Source organism: Zerene cesonia, unplaced genomic scaffold (assembly GCF_012273895.1).
Source record: "Zerene cesonia ecotype Mississippi unplaced genomic scaffold, Zerene_cesonia_1.1 Zces_u006, whole genome shotgun sequence".
In the NCBI taxonomy this organism is placed as follows: domain Eukaryota; kingdom Metazoa; phylum Arthropoda; class Insecta; order Lepidoptera; family Pieridae; genus Zerene; species Zerene cesonia.
Genome location: NW_024045136.1, coordinates 1,413,451 through 1,437,171, shown reverse-complemented (window position 1 = coordinate 1,437,171; position 23,721 = coordinate 1,413,451). Strand labels below are relative to the sequence as shown.

Here is a 23,721-nt window from a genome sequence, read left to right as displayed (position 1 = left end):
TTTTTATACTTAATTAAAAGTATTAGAAAGTTTTTGGTTTTTTTTCGAATCTGAGGCTGTCGCAAACTTATTTCGCGTGTGTTGTCTAAGCATAACAAATAATATACGTTCTAATAACTTTCTCGATAACCGCGGTATCCATTGGTAAAAACAGAATTAATATTGGTACATTTTCATTTTGTGAACGTACAGACACACTCGGCGGAGGACTTTATGTTATGCTGTGATGATTCTTCATATAAGTAAGGAAGGTACCATCCCTTTTTTGAAGGCATAAATTATGTTTTATGTCATTGTAGTAAATATTTAATTATCAAATTCAAATGGAAACACTAAACCATTTTTGGCACTTTCTGAGTAGAATTTGTAAAATGTACAGTTAACATCACAGTCCAGACAGGATTTGATAAGTTTTGTATGTATAATTGCATTTGTAAGATCTATAAGTATGAGCAGCGGTGGTACAGTGGTTAGGGACATGGATTGAAATAGAAAAGCCAGGAGTTCGAGACCAGAAGAACGTGCAAAAAATATATTGAGATTTCAATTTATCTGCACATTATCCACACCACCACTAATCGAAGCGGTAAAGGAAAGCATCGTGAGGAAACCGACATCCATGTAATATCCCCCAACCTGCACCTTGCCAGCGTGGTGGACTATATACATCATTAGTGGCCTGAACCTTAACAGGATGTCCCTGTCCCAACAGTGGGAAGACATATATAGTCAAGTAACATAGACAAGTGACAATGATGGTGACAATAATTATAAAACAATAAAAAAAACCTCCCTCTTCATGAGAAATCTATAACTTGGAAGTTACTCACGTGCCGCCAAAGATGCAATACAGGTAAGTCATCTCGCCAGCCTTCACCGTCATGTCCTTACTGGTGTACAGTTCGTACACTTCATTATCTGGATTCGAATTAGCCAGGACATCTTCTATCACATACTCCGCTAAAGGCACCCCACTTTTCGCTGCGGGAGTGTTCGCTACGCAGACATATTTGAAGTTCTTGTTCGCGTCCGACTTCGCAGCGCTTGTTACGTACAAAGTGCCTTCGGGGGCGATCGTCATACGCGGGTCCATGACCTCATTGGACACTCCGGAGTCAGATATCAGTTGGTAGTGCCATGAGATTTTCGGTTTCGGATACGCGTCTGGAATGGCGCAGTCCATTTGGAAAGGCTTTCCGTCTGTCGGCTTCAGCTTCTGCAGGGTCGTTTTCGGAGGGTTTATGTATGCTTTTCTCACGTTAATGGGTCTGGTTGACGCTTGGCCTGCTTCGGATGTGGCGAGGCATCGGTATGTGCCAGACACTTTATCGCTTGGTTTCTGGAATACGAGGCTACCTTCCCCCTGGCGTTGGGTGATCTCTTTACTGTTAATGGTTAATGGGCTGCCGTCTTTAATCCAGCTAAACCTATAGAGTAAATGGATCATGTTAAAGTTGGTTGTTCTATAGAGCAATGCTGTAGTAAATCAGACTATCACACTCATATTATAAATGTGGAAGTTTGTTGGTTTGGATGTTTGTCCGTCATTCACGTTGAAACTATAGAACTGATTTTGATGAAATGTGGTATACAGACAGGGTATGAGCTGACTTGGGTGATAGGATACTTTTTATTCCGATTAAATTCCTCTTGGGATAGAACAGGAATCTTGATATCCGGGCGTCTTGTATATTATATATTTTAATAAAATAATCTTTACTAATATTAGTTAGATATACAGTATAAAACTGCATCATCGGTAAGTGCCACAGGCAATATTATTTTTTGCTTTAATCCCTCGTTCCGTTTCGTTTCTTCTTTGATTATTTCATAAAAACATCAAGTAATAGCGTTAACTGATTTTAAGGGACACTTATTTCGTGCAAAGCAGATTTTTAAATTTAGGGCATATTACAATCTAGACTACCATATGCTTATACTTAATGTCGATATGAACACTTTCCTACAACTCTCTTTTTTATTTATAATAGGGCAACGCTTGACCACGATCTCGCATGATGGTAAGCTGAGATGTGGTCTAAGATGGAACGCGCTTCCCCAGAAGGTGGCTGTTCACTCTTTTCTTAAAGACCTCCAGATTGTACCCATCAGGGGACACACTATATTATATAAAAGCAGTTGAAATTACCAAAATAAATAGTGAAATAACTTACGTGACTCCATTAGAGTTTTCGCCAACAAGCTTACATTCCAACACGAAAGGATTATCACTCGTAAAGAGGACTTCGCTCGGCGCGTCCTTCAAAATTGGAAGCTTTTCAGTGGGCAATGCTGTGCCTATGAACAGAAATACAAGTTGATATTTAAAAAAGAAATTCGTAAAAACGATTACATTTATTCGAAATTCAAATGAATTCGAAAACAATGTGTTCTGTTATTTTCTTGCGTATGAGCCGAAGATCTGTGCATTGGAGAATAAAGTGTTAATATATAATACTAGAGTTAGTTTGTTTTATCACGCTAATCTCTAACTAATGGACAAATTTAAAAAATTATTTCTCCGTTAAACGTATACGTGATCATATAGTGCTATAAGCTATATATGTACCACAGGCGAAGCCGGGGCGACTGTTATGAATATACACAATAAATATAATGTTTATCTAAATACTAAATTGTCGTCAAATTGTCAGAACTAGACCAAATTTTAATGGGACTATATGGCAGGCACCAGCTTTCAAAAATAAAAAGGAATCGTTAAAACCGCTCAATTGCCCAGTAAAAAGTTATGAAATAACAAAAAAAAAAAAAGATATAGTCAAGTTCCTTTTTGAAATCGGTTGATAATTAAAGTACTCAATATTATAAATGCGAAAGATTAAAAATCTATGGTTAGTTACTATTTAAAAAAAAAATTACTCCCGATCGGAGGTGGACTTGAATGTATTTTTTTAAATAATAAACCGTATAAATTTATATATTTTAATTTGGCTAACCAACCAAAAATCTCAACATAATAAATGTACCAACGACAAGCGATTAGAAAAAATGTACACATACATTCAAACAAGCAAGACAATCTGAAAAACTTATGTAAAATTAAGACAACTTACATAAAACAGCACACGCACCAATAATAATTCCATAGGAAATCGCCATCGTTCCCTAAAAATTAAAAAAGATGCTTTATTCCAATCAAAAGAACGTTTGAATTTATTATAAACATTAAACAGACAATAAATATTTATGTTATCTGTGCACGTACCCGTATTAAGTCTTGGCGGAAAATGTAATGCAATGGCAAGGGATGAGTTGTATTTATATACAGTGCTATTGTGGTGTCATACGAGGAATTGTTTCTGTAAAGAACCGCAATTTACCTGTAAGAGGTGACACGTACATGTGGCTTAAACCGTTATTCATATAGATTGATATAATTTTGTTATTTTTATTTTATAATAATCACGTAACTAAGCAAAGGCTCAACGTTACGGTTTAATGTATTCTTTGAATGATGTATTGTAATAAATAAATATATTATTAAGAGAGAAATGTAATCTTAAATCTTGCGCCCCGCGGTTTCACCCGCGTAAGTCCGTATCCCGTAGGAATGTCGGGATAAAAAGATGCTTATATGTTATTCCAGTTGTCCAGCTATCTTCGTACCAAATTGCATTGCAATCGATTCGGTAGTTTTTACGTGAAAGGGAAACAACTGTAACAACAACAACACCGGTAACAACCAACAGAGGCTAGTATTTTGTCATTATTCGTAATTCGTAGAAATCTCTATATACATAAAAAATTCTCATCCTCTGAAATGAATGCATATCGGGTAGGTCTGAAAATCGGCCAACATTTTAATGCTATAAAACTTAAAATTAAGTATGACGTATAGATAATGTTATTGTTATCTCTGGTATTATATTATCTGTGGCCAAACATAGCTAGCAAAACAAAAGAATTTCGCATTAATAACAGATACGGTTACACACAAACACGGCAACATAAGTGAAGCTAATAGAAGCGTGTTAAAATCGCCATATTGTAGTTACATGATGACATATTTAAATTAAGAATTGCATACAAATACACTATATGACCACGCCTTAACGTTTCACTCTATTTTATCAAAGATATTATTCACTTTTATACATTTCATTGTAATATAATTCCAGGGAAAACTTCAGTGTTTGTTTTCCTCATATAATATGCAAAGAAATAGGTATATAAATCCCTAGCTTTTCGTCCGCGACATCGTCTTGTCATCATCATCATCATCATCATCATCATCAGGCCATAATCCACCACGCTGGCCAAGTGCGGGTTGGCAGATGTCACATGTCGTCGAACTTTTTGATTCTCGGACATGCCGGTTTCCTCACGATGTTTTCCTTCACCGTTTTAAGCAGTGGTGATGTTATCTACATGCGCAGATAATTTGAAAAATTAATTCGTCCTTGTAGTCAAAGGTAAAATAAAGAACCCAGGGGTTTTCCCTACACAATTCCCCTTCCCATGGAAATTTCGGGTTAAAAAGTATTCTATGTCCGTTCTCCGATCACAAACTGTATTTGTATGAAATTTTATGCAAATCGGCTCAGGGGTTCAGCGCTGAAGAAGAGACAGATGTACTTTCGCATTTATAAATGACTAGCTGCGCCCCACGGTTTCACCCGCGTAAGTCCGTATCCCGTAGAAATATCGTGATAAAGAGTTGCCTATATGTTATTCCAGTTGTTCAGCTATCTACGTACCAAATTTCATTGCAATCGATTCAGTAATTTTTGCGTGAAAGAGCAACAAACACATTCACATTCTTACAAACTTTCGCATTTATAATATTAGTAGAATAGGATTAATATTCGGTATTTACAATACATTTTTTTCTCCACAAGTGAGTAGCTAAGAATTGTTAAGTTTTTTAACCGATTACATAAAGGAGTAGGTTCTCAAGATTCTCGGATTTATTTATGTATGTACAGTGTACACCTGATATTGATAATCCGATTTACGTGAAACTTCTAAAGTTTGATGCGGAATAGAAATCAACATACAGATTTAATTCAAACTTTGTACACTTATCAAGGATCGGGGATACAGCAATTTCATTTCATCAATTATCCTGATTAGGATCGACAGGATTACAAATTTTCCTTACGTATGTTCTGTAAAGGAACATGTGAATTATTCTAGTTCATTCTATTCTTATTTAAATATACTATTTTATTTAGGGGTGTAATAGATAGTTATGAATTTATTTCTAGTAGACGTCTCCAGTTGAAAAAAAAAATCTGAGTGATGCAGTCTGCAGAATACCTGTTATATAATTTTTGTGCAAGTTTCTTTGATCTGTTAAGTATTGGACAACAAAGATCGCAGACAGCAGTATCAGCTTTCAAATGAAAAAGGATCATAAAAATCGCTTCACCCAGTCAATAGTTTTGAGGAAACAAATCCAAAAATAATTATATTATTAATAAAAAAACAAAAAGCTTACTCAAATGTCAGAATTAGACATGAAAACGGCATAGATACATAACCCCAGTTGAAAATCGAGACCCGCCTCCTTTTTTAAAGTCGGTTGAAAATATATTTACAAGGTCGTCACAACAATCCTAATCCTACTAATATTATAAATGCGAAAGTTTGTAAGTATGTGTGTGTGTGTTTTGTTGCTCTTTCACGCAAAAACTACCGAAACGATTGAAATGAAATTTGGTACGTAGACAGCTGGACAACTGGAATAACATATAGGCCACTTTTATCCCGATATTCCTACGAGATACGGACTTACGCGGATGAAACCGCGGGACGCAGCTAGTATTGGAATATAATCTCATCATTAATTTCGCTTAGGGAATCACCTCAGACCCTTTGCCCGCATGAGAGCACAAATAAACAACCATTTTCCTTATTGCAAAAACAAATATATGACTAGCTTGCTCGACCCGGCTCCGCCCGGGTAGTAATCTTATTAACGCAATTAATTACGCAAATTAAAATTTATGGAGGCTGAATTTAACTAAGTTTAACAGCGAAAGTACCTTCCCTATCCCTCACGATTCTCGGTCCATTTCTTTTGACCTTTCAATACTTTTCTCTTAAATTTATGTTAACGCTTGTGTGTAAGTTGTGGTCACATATAACAGGTTGTGCATACGCCAACTTATTTTAAGGATCACAAAAGGTCCTTACATGTATACTTAGGCTATAGATCCAACTATCCTACTTCCTACTAATATTATAAATGCGAAAGTTTGTAAGGATGTGTGTGTTTGTTGCTCTTTCACGCAAAGACTACAGAACCGATTGCAATGATATTTGGTACGTAGACAGCTGGACCACTGGAATAACATATAGGCAACTTTTTATCCCGATATTCCAACGGGATACGAACTTATGCGGGTGAAACCGCGTGGCGCAGCTAGTACTCTTTATAAGACCGAGTGAGACAATTCATTTGATTCTGCAACTAAAGAGTTTTTTAAATTATATTTGTTTTTCATATGTGAGTTAACTTAGCTATAATTATCTCATTACAAATGAAGCGTGATTTTCGAATGGAAATCGCATAATGAATTTACACGGTCCATTGCTGATAAGCGATAACATTAGAACCCGTGGTGTTGACATTTTACTGTTGTAGAAATGGGTAATATATATATTTGTAGTTATTTATCTTCGCAATCATTTTCCTGTTACCGTATGACATATTTATAGATTCAGTATTCACTATCATCTGCTTGACATCTTTTAACTGACCTTCCCAATAACATCTGAAATTGTAAATTTGAATGTATTTTTTTAAACAGACTTCATAAAAGGAGGTCAATCAATTCAATTGGAATGTATGTTTTTGTGTTTGTCATCTCAAAATTTTGTACTGCGTGAACCGTTTTCTATGACATTTTTTTATTTGAAAGTCGACGTTAAATTTGGTCTAGATCTGACAATTTGAAGGCGTTTTAATTCCTTGTTATAATAATTATCATAATCTAAATATAAATTAAAAATATGATAAAAATCTAAACATAAAATATATATAACCTAAATATGTCTGATAATATAATCATAATATAAATAATATATAACGTAAACGTCACTGACTGACAAATTGATATATCAACGCACAGCACCACTGGACGAATCGGGCTGAAATTTGGCATGCAGATAGATGTTATGACGACGAGAAAGGATTTTGATAAATTCTACCCCCAAGGGCATAAAATAGGGGATGAAAGTTTATACAATGAAAATTTATTAAGATCACGCGGGTGAAGATGCTTGCAATAGCGAGTTTATTATAAAAGGCCAACCAAAGGAGCTAGGTTAGGAGCTAGGCTGCACAAATAAATACCAGCAATAGTGCTTTTTTAGACATATTAGTTTATCGTAGCGGCTTCGCTTTCGCTTCCCATAGGAATGAGATGTTTCGTCGCGGTAGCCTTTGCTACTCCCTAGCCATCTATCAAGCCCCAGACACAAACATGATATTTTAAAGTCTCTCTGTTGCGACGTGAAAGAAAGACAAACAAAAAACATATTTGTATTTAAGAAAACTTTTCCAGCGTTGCAATTGTTCTGGAGCCGGAGCCCCGTATCCCTTTCCTGTCCCTTCCCTCCCTCTCCAAACCTTGCCTTATCCTACTCTTTAAAAGCGAGCAATGCCATTGCAAGATTACCTTATTTGCAGAGTGCGGTGGTAGTCGCTTACCATTTTATTTATTTATTTATGTCACAGTCGGCAATGGAGCCGGTGGGTCGGCTGATGGTAAGCGCTACCACCGCCCGTGAACATTTGGAGAGGCGTGAAGTTGATAAAAACCATCAGCCGAAACCTCACTCGCTCGCTATTGCATAAAAAAAAACTGTAGGCGGTAATGTAGTTGCAAGGTTTTTAGATTGGGTTACGGTCATTTGGTGAAATGTTGCTGAATATCCTATCCTACTAATATTAAAATGCGAAAGTTTGTAACGATGTGTGTGTTTGTTGCTCTTTCACGCAAAAACTGCTGAACCGATTGCAATGAAATTTGGTACGTAGACAGCTGGACAACTGAAATAACATATAGGCAACTTTTATCCCGATATTCCTACGGGATACGGAGTTATGCGGGTAAGACCGCGGGGTGCAGCTAGTGGTATATATTTTCTTCATTTCACAGGTCTTGTTTTGTATAGATTTTCACCAAGGAACCATTCATAGGAGGAAAATAAATCCCTTTTATTTCATAGCAACAAAACAAAATAAAATAGCAAAACAAATAGATTCATCACAAACATAAACGCAATCTAAGCTTTTAGAAAAAAATTAAACATAGCTATTATAAAAACGATTACTAAAGCACTGTTGAAATCGTCAAAAAACATTTAAGGAATGATTTAAGGGTTCAGTTATCTATCCTGATTATGAATTTATTTACACTGAATGATTTTTAAACACAAATTCACTGTTTTAACACTCATTACATTACCTACATATGCAAACAAACTATTACCTATTAAAAATACCAATAGGTATTAAGTAGGAATCAAAATATTTACTGAAATACGTATATAGAATAAACCAAAGGGGCAATCGGACAAACTTTTTTTGTGGTTCACATTTTTTCGGAGTGCAGGGCTCTTGCTTCTTTGGGGCACAGGGGTCGTCTTTTGGTGCACAAGGGTCCTTCTTTGGTGCGCAGGGGTCCTTCTTTGGTGCGCAGGGGTCCTTCTTTGGTGCGCAGGGGTCCTTCTTTGGTGCGCAGGGGTCCTTTTTCGGGGGACACTCTTCTTTTTTCTTCGGAACGGGACACTTAGGGGGCGGCGGACATTTACAACACATCAAAGCAGTCAGAAGGTTCAAGTGTCCATCTTGATTTTTGCTTACAAGCTGGTCTTTTAAGAGTATTCCCTGGTCCGTCTCTTCTCTGACGGTTTCACATGGTTTTTCGCCTTCAATAACAGTTTATAGATTGTTTTTCTGATATTCTGTCCAGTTGCAGTGTTTTGCATTCTGAATCCGTTCTTGTGACTGTATACGGTTTGGTTACGTTAAATATTGGTTTGGTCCATGCAGTTTTGTAGAAGCTTCTTATTGATACGTCGTTAATGCTGCCTGAAATGTATGGTATTGAGAAATTTTGAAAGAATAGAAAAAAATTGATCACGAGGTAGGATTCGAATCTGCGTTTCTTGCAGTAAATTTAAATATATGGTATTGTTTTATATAATACTAGCTGTGCCCCGCGGTTTCACCCGCGTAAGTCCGTATCCCGTAGGAATATCGGAATAATAAGTTGCCTATATGTTATTCCAGTTATCCAGCTGTCTACGTACCAAATTTCATGGCAATTGGTTCAGTAGTTTTTACGTGAAAGAGTAACAAACATCCATACATCCATACAAACTTTCGCATTTATAATATTAATAGGATCAGTTTCATAAGGTTGTTTTCATTTGTGTTGTATTTCTTAGAGTAAGCGATTGGTAATTTGGTACAGTTTATACCAACGGTTACTTGGTTACATTGGCCCATATTAATAATGGTTTATGCTTATAAAACCAAATTGCTTTATTTTATATGTTGTTAGCATCGAAAGTATATTTACAATAGAATAAAAATAGTACATAAACACATATAAAATAAATTGTGAAGATTTATGACGAATGAAGTAGGTAAGTAACTTAAGGGTGGGTTACTCATTTTAAATCATAGACATTTATAAAAAACAAAAACCAACATCATACACTAGCGGTCCGCCCCGGTTTCACCCGTGTCACATATATATAGCCTATAGCCTTCCTCAATAAATGAGCGATCTAACACTGAAATAATTTTTTAAATCAGACCAGTAGTTTCTGAGATTACTACATTCAAACAAACAAACTCTTTAGCTTTATAATCCTACTTCCTACCTACTAGTTTTATCCTACTAATATTATAAATGCGAAAGTTTGTAAGGATGTGTGTGTGTTTGATGCACTTTCACGCAAAAACTACTGAACCGATTGCAATGAAATGTTGATACGTAGACAGCTGGACAACTAGAATAACATATAGGCAACTTTTTATCCGGACATTCCTACGGGATACGGACTTACGCTGGTGAAACCGCGGTGCGCAGCTAGTATTAGTATAGATATAAACTTATTGAAAATCAAAAGATTACGAGGTCAAGCTAGGATCAAATACATTTTGAAAAAACAAAAAAAACGTTTATGTATTTATTGAGCTAATGTTATACTGGAAGACTAAGTAACTCAGTAAACACGTAGTATATTTTTCTTTTTGTACTCATATAAAGTTTTACGGATATAAATATTAAAATATAATAGTTAAAAAAAACTAAAAAACACGCTTTAACAAAAATCATATTTTGCAAATTGAAAACTGGAATAATTTTATCAAATTAGTGTATTGTCATCGGTCCTCAATAAATCTACAAAGTTTGAACGAAATCTTGCCGTTTAAAGTGGGTCAAAATCGCGCATAAAGTCGGTTACAAACAAACATACAGGTGAAGCTAATAAAAAGCGTGTAAAAATGGGTATACATTTTAATTTTATTTTAAATATGCGCATATTTCAAATAATGAATTATAAACTGTAAGTGAGAAGGTTACATTAAGGGACTTGGATGTCTTCTAGATTCTAGAATAATAAAACCCTTCTAAATAGTTAATAGTGTATATTTAGGTGAAAAAAATAGTAATAATATATAAAACAGAACTGTCAACAGGACAACACGTTAGTACCTAGCGCTTGTTACTGGTTGGTGCTCAAATAACTCGGCCAAAGAGAATGTCTTTTTTGGAAAACTAACGCATGGCTTATCTTTATCAGCTGGGTGTAAGGGAGGCGGTGGTAATAACTTGCACCCTTCCTTGGGGCAAACAAGCTTTTTCTTCTGATCTTTCTTGGGAATCGGCCAGGAAGGGATCGGTGTCCACGGCTCGTAGTCCCTGGCTAATATAACGTCTCCCATATGGTCCACGTCCAACGCGTCAATTGTATTCTCCTTCAAACAGTGGATTTGCAGTGTAGTCGTTGATATCGCCTTGGAGTATTGCTTATACGGTTGGTAATTTATTATGGGCATTGTTTGAACATTTCCAAACGAATTGAAATGGGTGAGGCGGATGAAGCAAATCGAATTGTAAATTTGGTTCCCAAGTTGGGTGAATTTTGAGCATGGGTTGTCTTTTTTCGGTGCACATGGGTCTGTCTTTTCAGGGCTTTTGGGTGGCGGTGGGCATTCGGATTTAGGTTTCTCTTTGGGAATAGGTTTGCAAGGACTTGGAAAGGGCATTTTAGGCTTGCACGCAGTGGAGAGTTGGAATTGACTGGCTTCCTGGAAGAAGTCGCGACACAGTTCTTGGCGATGTCGCTCGCGGATTCTTCTGAGCATCTCTTTCAGGGGTATCTCAGATTCACTGATGCTAGGTATAGGTCCTGTAGTAGCAGCTATTTTACCCTCCAAGTTCTGAGCTGTTTCAACTTTCTTTACGTCATCGGAACAAACGTTTGCGATATTATCCGCCTTTGTTATTACTTCTTCTTGTTCCTGTTTAGGTTCTGGTTCAATAATGAAATGAGTATAAGGATCCCTTCTTACATAAGCCGATATTTCGTTCTCATCTTGAAGTTCCAAATATTTAGATGAAAAAACATTGCTACTGAGATTTTCTGCTTTGATTTCTGGGATATCTGATATTTCGTTACTGATTCCTATCATATAGAGATCATGAAGGTTTTGATGGGACGAAATAGCCGAATCGGAAGTGTGTTGACGTCGTTTCTTCTCCATTTCAGGAATTTTTCCTGATATTGACGTATTTGGAGTTACAGGTTGTCGATCGCTGTGTTGTCCAATTTGCGTTTGCCAATCTGGTGGTGGTTCTGTTGGTGGCCTATGTGAGTGCTGTGTATAGACAAACGCTTTATTTTCTATACCAGTTATCTTTGACGTATGCGGGCTCTCTGGAGTTGAGATGTTTTCTGGTACACCCAGACTTATCCCAGCTACGGTGCCTTGAAGCTGTTTGCTGATGGCAGGCTGTTCAGATTCAATTTCCATTTCTGCTGGGGGCATAGCTTCATTCTTAGTAACTTCACTCTCTTGTACAGTAATTGTTTCTTCAACTTTAGGTGCTTCGAGTATCAAATCTTTTCTAAGTTCGTAGTCATCGAGTGGAAACATTAAATTGTTGTCATATGGGTTTAACAGTAATGGAGTTTCAAAACTTGGCCTTTCTAGTAAGTGTCTGTTCAGATCTGTTTCCTCTTCATATGTCGATAAAATATCAAAAAGTAACGGTTGAGTAATCTCTGCTTTGTAAACGTGAATAAACCTGTCTTCATTGTCTTCGTCTTTGAAGTCATGTAGAACGTTAGCCGCTTCCGTAGCGGAATTAACTTTACCTAGATGTATTACTTCAGGGTTATAAAGTACTTGGCTATAATATCTTTCGTTCGATGTTCCCGCATTCACGTCTCCTTTGGTTTGTTCGTAATATTGTCTCAGTTCTTTAATGATATATTCATCAACATCATTGGGTGGAACGCCAAGACACTTTTTTGCCAGTTCGTCAAAACTACTGTCATATCTCTTGCTCTCTGAAAATTCAGCTTCCGTCATTGAGCTTAGAACTTGCTGGTTTCCAATGACCCTCGGTGTAGTTTGGTCTTCTAATGGTGACGGTACTATAGGTGTTTCTTCAAGCTTTTCCATTTTCTGTTCCAATTCTTCAGTATCAGCTTTAGCTGTTGCGTTGACAGTGGCCTGTTCGAGTGGTTTACCAACAGTTTCATTTTCGAAAATTTTGTTTATAATTCGGTTGCATACTTCACAATTATCATCTGGAGGTTGCGCTACAGACTTATTTAAGTTGTCATCTGGTTTTTCCAATATTTGAATAGGTTGCTTATCAACTGGATTTTTGTGCTCCGCGTCATCCTTGGATCCTGAATTTTTTGAACTGGTACTCTTTGTGGCCCGCGACGCGATTATGGAATCTGAAAAATAGCGAATTGAATCAAAATCAATTAATATTAGATTATTTTGTTAGTTTTCTAAAGTTATAATCAAGACAATTGAATAGCCAAAATAAATATTTATTTCGCTATTTTTCACATTCGTTTTAAAGTACGGTATATAATTTGCGCAAAGGGATATTTTATTTGGCATTTTAATTTTTCATTTATTTATTTATTTATTGATATTTATTACAAAACTTATGAAAAATTATAAATGATTAACGGTTTAACATTATTACATAGATCAGTTATAATGTAATGCCCTTCAAGAAAATCAGTAAAAGCGAGAAAGTGTGCTTTTCTAAGCTTTATAATTTACACTTTAAAACCTATACGAGAATATTTTTTTACAATTATTTCCATGTTAGCATCTTCTGGTTGCCAGTCTATATTTAATGATGAAGGTTTATTATATTAAACGATTTAAACAGTAATTTTCATTGAATTATTCACTATTATATCAGGGTTTCAGTTTTTTTAATTGATATTTTTTAAGCGTAATAAATTGGGAAAAGGGTAAGATAGTACACCCAATAAACATACAAAATACAATATTAAACTCTATTTATTATAAACTTCTGTGTTAATACAAATTGCTTGCATATATGATATCTAGAGAAGAGAAGAGAAGGAATGTAAACTTACTTTTTGCTAATTTCTTTTGGACATATTTCGCCTCTCCCTGAAGAATACGAGGGACAATTGCGAGTGTACAGACTTTTTTAATCTTTGATAAAGTTGTTCTCAACATTTCGAGACATTAAAATTTCTCGTTTCCCCAACGAAATCATATAAATTTACATTTTTCCTAAAGTTACAAATCAATTTAAAATAGAGTAAAATTTAACATTAATTTTGATAGAACAAAAATAGAACTCACATATTATTGCCAAATTGTTACTTGATCGAAATTGTTCTATTTTCAGTGTTTATGATAGATTATTTAAAAGATTTTCAGCCAGTATCTATAAAAAGTTTTTTATCTGAAGGTCAACAATTATTTTCATATGTTTGAAAATATCCTTTAAATTTTGTAAATTTTATTTATTATATTATTCAGTAGATATGAGTAAGTATATAGATTCTTTATGAAATTTTGAGACTATCTTTGTAATAATTAAATTAATTGGTGCATGAACTGGTTTTTGTATTAATTAAAATATATTACGAACACATATTTTTCAGTAAATAAATTTTAACTCCAATTATTATTTCCATTTTTGGCAATCTGAATCATTTTATTATGTGCATTCTTTTACGATTTTTATATTGTTTACTGCTTTTTTCCATCGTAAAGTTCGATTTTTCCTATCATCATGTTAAGATAATGAAAGTTAAATTTTAACACCTTCTTAATACCATAATAATAACTAAAATAAGTCTTATCAGTTACATAGCCGTTTACGCAAAATCATGAAAAGAAACGTATCCGTTGACTAGATAAAAAAAAGAAACGTCAAAACTCACATCAAAATCAAATGCGTGAAAATAACAAAAATGGCTGAAGAACAAGTAAGTATATAAATATTACATTTTTTTCATAGTTATCGAAATATTCTGACTTACAGAACCAACGTGGGCAATATATAATAATTAATGAATGATTTCTGCATCGTATTTACAATTGTTAAGCGATTTTTTTGCAATATCAGTGCACATTGTTTTCTTGAATTTGAATGGACAATTAGACCACTTACTTGATATTTTATCATCAAATAATTCTATAAACCACAACTACAAATTGGATTAGTTATTAAACTAGTATATTATGTTATTATTTTTACGCTACCGGCGTTTTTTGGTTATAACTTATTTTGACTTTTGACAGATTTCACCTAGTCTTGTTGCCTTGAAATTGAAATTATGTTGTAATTCTAACAATCAGCACATTATAATAATTCACAGCAATAATAAACAACACTGACCTATAGTGGCGATATAAAAAGGGTGCAAATGCTTCGTTTTACATGTTTAAACACGTAAAATGACGATTTAAGATTATATACACACGATTCATATTCGTAAACTATGAAATTATTTAGACATCGTATCTCCATATAATAATGAATAAGATTGTCTTTTAAGAACACACTCGTTAGCTTCACCTGTATGTATCCTACGCATTTAGATTCGATTTAGACTAACTTTAATTGGATACATATAACACTAACTTTGAACACTTATCAAGGATTAGTGACATTTCAATAATTTCAAAGTTTCTCTGATTTTCCTGATATAGTTTTCCAGGAATAAATAATTTCCTTACGAATACTCATTTCTAGAATAAAAGAGACAATTAAGTTAATTTTATCATTGAAGCATGTTTTTTTATTATTTTTTAAGCTATATTTATTTAAATCATGAGTTGAGTAAGAATGTGGGTCAATCACTACTAATTACATCATATCACACTAAAATTATTAATGTAAAGTTTGTTTGTTTGGATGTTTGCCCGTCAATCATGCTGAATGGATTTTGTTGGAATTTGTTATACAGACAGCCAAGCTAACTTGGATTACAATATACTTCTTATCCTGATTAAATGCTCCCTTGGGACAAAACAAGAATCCGGATATCAGGTCAGAGCCAGGATGTGCGTCTAGTACTTAATCCTACTAATATTATAAATGCGAAAGTTTGTATGGATGTATGTGTGTTTGTTGCTATTTCACGCAAAAACTACTGAACCGATTGTAATGTAATTTAGTACATAGACAGCTGGACAATTGGAATAACATATAGGCAACTTTTTATCCCAATATTCTTACGGGATATAGATTTATGCGGGTGTAACCGCGAGGCGCAGCTAGTATCTATATAAATAACAACACAAGATTTAGTTTCAATTTATCATAACCTTGTTTACATTAAAAATGTCTATCAAGTGCGAACACTAAAGTACCACAAAAATTTGTTCAAAAATCCAATTTTTGATTGTATCAACCATTGTTTAACCCTGATTGTTTTTATTTGTTGTTATAGCAGCAAGTTACATGAATGCAGTATACATCTTCAATTATATTATTACCCATACATCTAGAATAGATAAGTTGTCTATATTTAATTTTAAGTTTAATAGCATTGAAATGCTTTATAAATGAGGAATCACTATCATAAAGAATAGAAAAAATTTAATCACAAGGCGGGATTCTAAACTGCATCATTTTGCCAAACCATAGCAACGCCTTGCCTAGACATTGTCTATATTCTGTTATTCAAATATTTTTTCCGGAATAACAACTACCGCATAAAGGAAATGCAAAGAGGATGGTAGAAAATTACATTGCAATGGGAATACCCCAATTATGCAATAAAAATCAATTAATCTATTGAATGAATCACAGTAGGTAAGGGGTATTATTTTTAAATATGATATTTTTTGCGAACTAGTTATTTACGCGGCTTCAAACGCTTTCTATGATATACCATTCCAAGTAAGTGCTCAAAAAATCCTTTTCTTTGCAGGCTTCACCACAAAACATGCAACATTTTCTGTATAATATGAATTCTCAACTAGATTAGGACCAATTTTGCAATTCGAACCAGTTGTTCTTGAGATTCACGTGGTAGCTACACAAACTGCAGCATGATATAATTAGCTGCACGCCCTGTCTCTGCCCGGGGAAGTTATTTATCATATAAACTATCCAATCTTTTAAGTTGGATCAAACTGCACACATTCAGTTCGTGGTTGTTGACGTATTTGTTGTCTACGAACTAACTGTTGCCCGCAGTTTCGCCCGCGTGTATAGGTTCAAACTTTCAACTGCAATTTTATAACCTTGGGGGTAGAATTTCTCAAAATGGCTTCTTAGCCGGCCTGCATCGTAGTGGCATCATGGCATCTGCATGCCAAATTCCAGGGTCTTTAGTCCAAGAGTTTGGGTTGTTAATATAGTGATCAGTTAGGCAGTTAGTCAGTTGTAAGCGTTTTATATATTAAGATGTTTCGTACATTAGAAAGGGGAATAACAAACTCAATTGTGTAAATGCGATATGAGAATAGCATTTAACTTATTTCAACCAACTTAAAAAAAGAACATGATTATGTTGTATTGTTTGGCTTAGATACCTCGAAAATTTCAGCTGGATGATCAGAATTTGTTGTTTGTTTTTTTTTTGAAATAGAATTGGTGCACCCCGTTGGTCCGTTGGTTTGGTCTAATCGGATAATTTGAAGGTAGTTAGTTTTTTGTTAAAAACATTCTTATTCACTAAGTGATAAGTAACTAGCTGAACGATATTTACGCACTGACCCAGCAGTAATCCTACTATCCTATCCTACATCCTACTAATATTATAAATACGAAAGTTTTTTAGGATGTGTGTGTGTTTGTTGCTTTTATACGCAAAAACTACTGAACCGATTGCAATGAAATTTGCTATGTAGACAGCTGGACATCTGGAATAGCATATAGGCAACCTTTTATCCCGATATTCCTACGCTATACGGACTTACGCGGGTAAAACCGCGGGGCGCAGCTAGTTAAGTATATGAGTTAATAAGTATAGATACTCAAAAAGTAATGTTACATTACAGGAGGTGGTGCAGTTAGAATTGTTATGCAAGCAGTTGTATGAGTCACAGGATCCCTTGATCCGGGAGCAGGCAGAGAAGGCGGTAGTAGCTTTTCAGGTGAGACTATTGTGTTGGTAGATTCGTATATTTTTCAATTATATAAACTTTACATGTATTTACACCAGAATTTTTTTTATATGTCACAGTCTGGTGGGACGCATGATGGATGGTAAGCCCTACCACCGCCCATGAACATTTGGAGAGGCATAAGATCCATTGCAGACCTTACGCCTCTACAAACTGGACTACTACTGGATTGCCGACTTTAAATTGTGAAGGGATTAAGAAAGGATTGGCGAGAGGAATAAAGGATATGGGCCCCCCACTCGCCGAACGAAACGCAGCAGAATGCTATTTCACGCCGGTCCTCTGTGGGGGTGTGGTACTTCCCCAGTGCGAGCTGGCCCAATTCCTGATTCCTTGAAAGATATATCTATAGGCGATATTCGTTCAACATTAACCACAAGAAACCAAAACATAAACATCCTGATTATCTTGGTTATCATAGAACTTAATTTTTTGAATGGTGTTTGACGACCATTTCTTAAAAAATTTATATTCTTTTGATAACTACAATCAATTTCTATACATACTTTAATTTTTATGTTTTTTTAAAGTCATTTAGAGGTTAAGTCAGACCTTAAGAAAAGCATAGTCCTAACTTTGAATTGTCAGGCAACTGTAAGGCTTAAGAAATAACATGTATCAATGTTATTATGTCTAAAATGATTGAATTCTATAGAATAGGTTTAGGTATACCTAATTTAATTTGTTATTTATATAGGACTGGAAACAAAAAGTTTAAATATTGCATCTACTCCTCATAATTGTGACCTATTTAATTGGTTTTAATATTCAAACGTTGGTTAGGCTTCAAACCTATTTAAAATTCCAATAATATTATAATTTTAATTCGACTTTTACTGACTACATGCGGGCAAGCGCAACAGTATTCAAAATTGACTTAAATATGTCTCACCAAAAAATGTATGTTTGTTCAAAATTTTCAGGAATCTCCGGACACGCTGAGCAAATGTCAGGCGTTACTTGAAAGAGCGGACTCTAGTTATTCTCAATTATTAGCAGCTACTACTTTAGGAAAATTGGTTAGTAGGTAAGTTATTAATTTATTTTATTTGTTAAGTCGAGCAAAGAGATGCTGTTTTTCTTTGTTCTGTATATTTTTCATTCTCACATCCTACTAATATTGTAAGCTCGAATGTTTATAGTATATAATAGTAGATTAATTTTGCGGGATTCGAACCCGCGTTTTTTGCCAAACTGTAGCAACGCCTAGCCTCTCGGCCACCCGTGATCCTGCCACAGTAATCGAATTTCTTCCACTCTTTCGGTTTCATGTGCCTAAGGGGCACCCCACGCCATCTATTGAGATGATTAAGAACCATCACCATCAATACGAAACATTATTTCAATATTGTATTGATGGAACATGGCCTTTGTTAAATTTAATTTTTAGTTTTATAGCATTGAAATAAATGAGAAATTTTGAAAGAATAGAATAGGATGGATGTATGTTTGTTTCTCTTACACATGTGAACTACGCAACGGATATTGATGATACTTCTCAGTGATATTACTGCCCATGCATCAGAATAACATATGCTTATGGAAGTAGGTGCTTAATGCGTTGTACTCCTGTATGCTTTCTTTTCATACTGCGGTGTGGGTTTGCTGAATTTTGTAAATATTTCTGCACTAATATTATAACAAGGAATCTTTTATATTTTTGGTATGTTTGTAACGTTTTCACGCAAAAACGACTCGACCGATATCAAAAATTCTTTCACCATTGGGAAGTTGCATCTTAACTGTGTGATATAGCTATATATATGTACCACGGGCGAAGCCGGGGCGTACAGCTAGTGATAATCACAATATTGTCACGTTTCAGGCCGACCAGCAGTTTATCAATACAACAGAGGCTAGATATTAGAAACTATATACTCAATTACTTGGCGTCCCGACCTAAGTTGGCTAATTTTGTCGTACAGGTATGTCTATTGTGTGTTGTGTTAAATGGATTATATTTTAGGTATTTTTTTAAATGACATTCTCACAAACAAATGAGGTTCTATATTGAAAGAAAAAAAGAAAGAAAGAAAATAATTTATTTTGACATACACACACACACACACACACACAACAGATCATAACAGAAAAAACAGAAGCATACAATAAATCAAAAAAAAAAAAAAAAATTACACTTAACATTTATGTGTGGCTGCGTGTATCAAAAAGCAATGCCACTCAGGAAACCTCAGGCTTAACGCATCAGCTCTGATTTTCAGTGGTACCCTTTCGACATCTGGATTGTCAGTAGCTATGTAATATAATATGTATACATAAATAAGAGAGCAAATAAATACATAGTGGATCACTAACACACATAGATAAATAAAGTCAGATATAGCATGTATACTAAATAGGCCAATATGAATATAGTTAATAATGGTTTATAGTTACGTTCTTGTAAATATATTGTGTGTTTTCCTTCTTAAATATCATTGTTCACCTTAACATTGTGTATTTTTGTTATGTAATATTGAATTTTCATTGATTCACTGATGCTAATATTTCCCATGTATCTTTGGAAATTATTACAAGCATTCAACATTTGTTTATTTAAAAACTATATGCAATTGTAGTCGTAATGTAGAGTCGCTTGTGTTCCAATTGAGTATTGTTTTGCGATATTGCGATAAATACAACTTTAAATATTGCTCACCCATTTCAACAACACAGCTGATCAATAACAACATAGCATTGTAGTGTTCGGTACAAGATTATTTACCTGTATCAAATTAACGAAAAATTATTAAAAACTAGCTGCGCCCCGCGATTCCACCCGCGTATGTCCGTATCCCGTAGGAATATCGGGATAAAAAGTTACCTATATGCTGTTCCAGCTTTCCAGCTGTCGGTCTATATAATAATTTCATTGCAATCGGTTCAATTGTTTTTTGCGTGAAAGAGCAACAAACACAAACACAAACACACACACACACACACACACACACACACACACACACACACACACACACACACACACACACACACACACACACACACACACACACATACAGACACATCTTAATATATATAAATCTCGTGTCACAATGTTTGTCCTCAATGGACTCCTAAACCACTTAACCGATTATAATAAAATTCGCACACCATGTGCAGTTCGATCCAACTTGAGAGATAGGATAGTTTATATTATTTCAATTACGATAAATGACTACCCGGGCGGAGCCGGGGCGTGCAGCTAGTATCCTTATAAACTATCGCATTCATAATATTATTAGAATTAATATAATTGTGACAAGTCGAAAGTAAATATATTAATACTAAATAAAACTCTGTTCGCGTTTCAGGCGTTAATATCCCTGTTCGCTCGCATCACGAAGCTCGGCTGGTTCGACACCGTCAAAGAGGAGTTCGTTTTTCACAACGTGCTGAATGACGTCACCACGGGATTCTTACAGGTGAGTGGAAATTTGGGGACGGAACGTGATTTTAACGGTTCCTAGTTTTAACATAGTGATTTAATAATCAAGGTCTCTAAATCGAAACCTCATTACATAAGTCATCAATAAATATTTAATTTTACTCTAAATATTAACATCAGTTGATTGTATTTTCTTGTGTTTGATTTTACGCGAGTATTATACATTTAGAAATTGAAAACTTTTTAACGGATTTTAAACGCGATTCATTCATGCGGTCACGGGGCGACTGACCACGCTCGCTGTAAAGTGTTCGAAACGTCGGGTTAATAATATACTACTAATATGTAATCGTCGTTAATAATATTAATGCGAAAGTTTGTAAGGATGTGCGTGTGTGTGTGTGTGTGTGTGTGTGTGTGTTTGTTGCTCTTTCACGCAAAAACTACTGAACCGATTGCAATGAAATTTGGTACGGAGACAGCTGGACAAGTGGAATAACATATAGGCAACTTTTTATCTCGATATTCCAACGGGATACGGACTTACGCGCGTGGAACCGCGGAGCGCAGCTAGTAATGTAAAAATCTCGTTTATGATCCGTTAAAAAGTTTTTAAATTTCTAAACATCATTTCCAGGGACAAGTTGAGACGTGCACGATAGGCGTTCAGTTGCTCTCGCAATTGGTTGAGGAGATGAACCAGGTGCTGGAGAACGATGTCAGTCGTTCGCTGTCCAAACACAGGAAGATTGCATCGTCGTTTAGGTGAGTTATTATTCCATAGGTATATGTTGATATCATGACCGCCTCCTTGGTACAGTGGTTAACGCGTGAGCGTAGAACCGAGGGGCCCTGGGTTCGATTCCTGGTGGGGGCGCACAAAAAAAGAAAATGTCTCGGTCTGGCAGGACACAGAAGGCTGATCACCTCCTTGTCCCTAAAGAAAATCGATCAGTGAAACGGATGTACATCATCTGCCCCATACCCCACTAGGGGACACGGGACTTCACTTTTTTATGTTGATATCATCATCATCATCATCATCAGCCCATATATGTTCCCACTGCTGGGACACATATGAGGGTTCAGGCCATATAGGCCATCCACCACGCTGGCCAAGTGCGGGTTGGCAGATGTCACATGTCGTCGAACTTTTGATTCTCAGACATGCCGGTTTCCTCACTCATTGAAATATCAATTTAGTTCCTGCACGCTCGCCCGGTCTCGAACCCCGACTTATCGATTTTGAAGTCCGAGGTTCTCACCACTGAACCACTGCTTTTTACTGCTTTTTATGTTGATATACATATAGATTATTGAATTGAATATAATGTAAATTTCAACTGGTAAATGGGTCTAGATAGGCATTAGCACAGTTCACACTGATATTATGAATGTGAAAATTTGTTTGTTTGGATGTTTGTCCATCAATGACGCTGAAACTACTGAACGGATTTTGATGAAAGTTGTTATACAGACATTTTACGAACCGACTTGGGAGATATGTTACTTTTTATCCCGATAAAATGGACCCTTCGGATAAAGCAGGAATTTTGATATCTATCGTTTCAAATACATTTTATAATTATGCTTTCTTCTCTCCAGAGACACGCAGCTATTCGAAATATTCCGCGTATCGTGCTCCCTGCTGAACGCGGCGCGCGGCAAGCAGCTGGCGATGGCGGACGAGAGCCAGCAGGCGCTGCTCGCGGCGCTGCTGCGGCTGGCGCACAACTGTCTCACATTCGACTTCATCGGCACCTCGATCGACGAGTCGTCGGACGATCTGTGCACTATACAGGTCGGTGGTGGTGAGCGGTGATGGGCGGTGATGAGCGGTGATGAAAGTGCACTAACTATTAGTGGGACACTTGTGTTTTATTGTGAATAATGTTTGATTGTGAACACAGAAACAAATCATAATGATAATTTGAAGAACATTCATTGCAATAAACAAAAACACTAACATTAAAAGGTACATAAAAAGTAACAAACACAATACACTTAATGTTTAGTTTTATAGCATTCAAATGCTTTATAAATGAGATATTTTGAAAGAATAGAAAAAATTCGATCACGTGGTGGAATTCGAACCCGCGTTTTTTGCTACGGTTTGGCAAAAAAAAAACAAGGTTGGAATCCCACCTCGAAATCAAATTTTTTTCTATTCTTTCAAAATTTCTCAAACACAATACATTTTAGAAGAATACATATACGAAAAAGAAATGTTAGAAATACTTTTAATATTGAATAGTGGCAACTTTATTGAGTGACGAAGGCTATGTGTGTACCACGGGTAGATCCGGGGCGAACGGCTTGTTTCAGTTTCAGCACTGTACAGATTGGGGGTAGGTGGTCGGTGGTGATAGTCAGTTGCTGGTTGGTGGAGTGTGCCGATGACTGGTGATGATCGGTGAAGGATGGTGATGAATGGGCTTTAATTTATCATGTTCGTGCTTATACGTGTGAAAATAAATGTATAATTTTATTTTTCATCATATCCGTACAACTAAAGCGCTTTCTCGGTCTGTCCCTATGTATGCTTAAAGCTTTCAGCCACACAACGGATATTGATGGGGTTTTTTTCTAATAGATAGAGCAATTCAAGAGAATGGTTTATATGTATCGTAACATCTATTAAACTACACCAAATTAAATGCATGAGAACCCGCGGATAGAAGCTAGCTTC

General features: G+C 35.5%; 3 protein-coding genes across 3 annotated transcripts in view; 1 reads left to right on the top strand and 2 right to left on the bottom strand.

The window, feature by feature from the left end:
* Window positions 1-3,322, bottom strand: part of LOC119838944 (hemolin-like) — a 6,267-nt gene extending 2,945 nt beyond the window's left edge. Inside the window, exons 1-4 of the mRNA XM_038365095.1 lie at window positions 3,227-3,322; window positions 3,075-3,126; window positions 2,175-2,298; window positions 831-1,427 (exon numbers count right to left, since the gene is read on the bottom strand). Coding sequence (XP_038221023.1) covers window positions 831-1,427; window positions 2,175-2,298; window positions 3,075-3,120 — 767 coding nt within the window. The 5' untranslated portion in view covers window positions 3,121-3,126; window positions 3,227-3,322. The remainder of the gene's footprint in view (window positions 1-830; window positions 1,428-2,174; window positions 2,299-3,074; window positions 3,127-3,226) is intronic.
* Window positions 3,323-10,696: 7,374 nt separating this feature from the next.
* On the bottom strand, window positions 10,697-13,735 carry LOC119838893. The gene is made up of 2 exons (XM_038365037.1): window positions 13,630-13,735; window positions 10,697-12,963 (listed from the first exon to the last, which is right to left on the bottom strand). The coding sequence occupies exons 1-2, from the start codon at window positions 13,733-13,735 to the stop codon at window positions 10,697-10,699; spliced, it is 2,373 nt and encodes a 790-aa protein (XP_038220965.1).
* A 723-nt stretch (window positions 13,736-14,458) lies between these two features.
* LOC119838892 (exportin-7) overlaps window positions 14,459-23,721 on the top strand; it is a 30,134-nt gene continuing 20,871 nt past the window's right edge. Inside the window, exons 1-7 of the mRNA XM_038365036.1 lie at window positions 14,459-14,496; window positions 17,525-17,620; window positions 18,574-18,677; window positions 19,476-19,575; window positions 20,959-21,069; window positions 21,670-21,797; window positions 22,638-22,850. Coding sequence (XP_038220964.1) covers window positions 14,482-14,496; window positions 17,525-17,620; window positions 18,574-18,677; window positions 19,476-19,575; window positions 20,959-21,069; window positions 21,670-21,797; window positions 22,638-22,850 — 767 coding nt within the window. The 5' untranslated portion in view covers window positions 14,459-14,481. The remainder of the gene's footprint in view (window positions 14,497-17,524; window positions 17,621-18,573; window positions 18,678-19,475; window positions 19,576-20,958; window positions 21,070-21,669; window positions 21,798-22,637; window positions 22,851-23,721) is intronic.

Bases quoted from the DNA above. Each gene is read 5' to 3' on its own strand.
- LOC119838893 (XM_038365037.1), bottom strand. From the start codon at position 13,735: ATGTTGAGAACAACTTTATCAAAGATTAAAAAAGTCTGTACACTCGCA. The intron at 12,964-13,629 runs GTAAGTTTACAT...GCTATTTTTCAG, and splicing joins CCAAAAGAAATTAGCAAAAA to ATTCCATAATCGCGTCGCGG.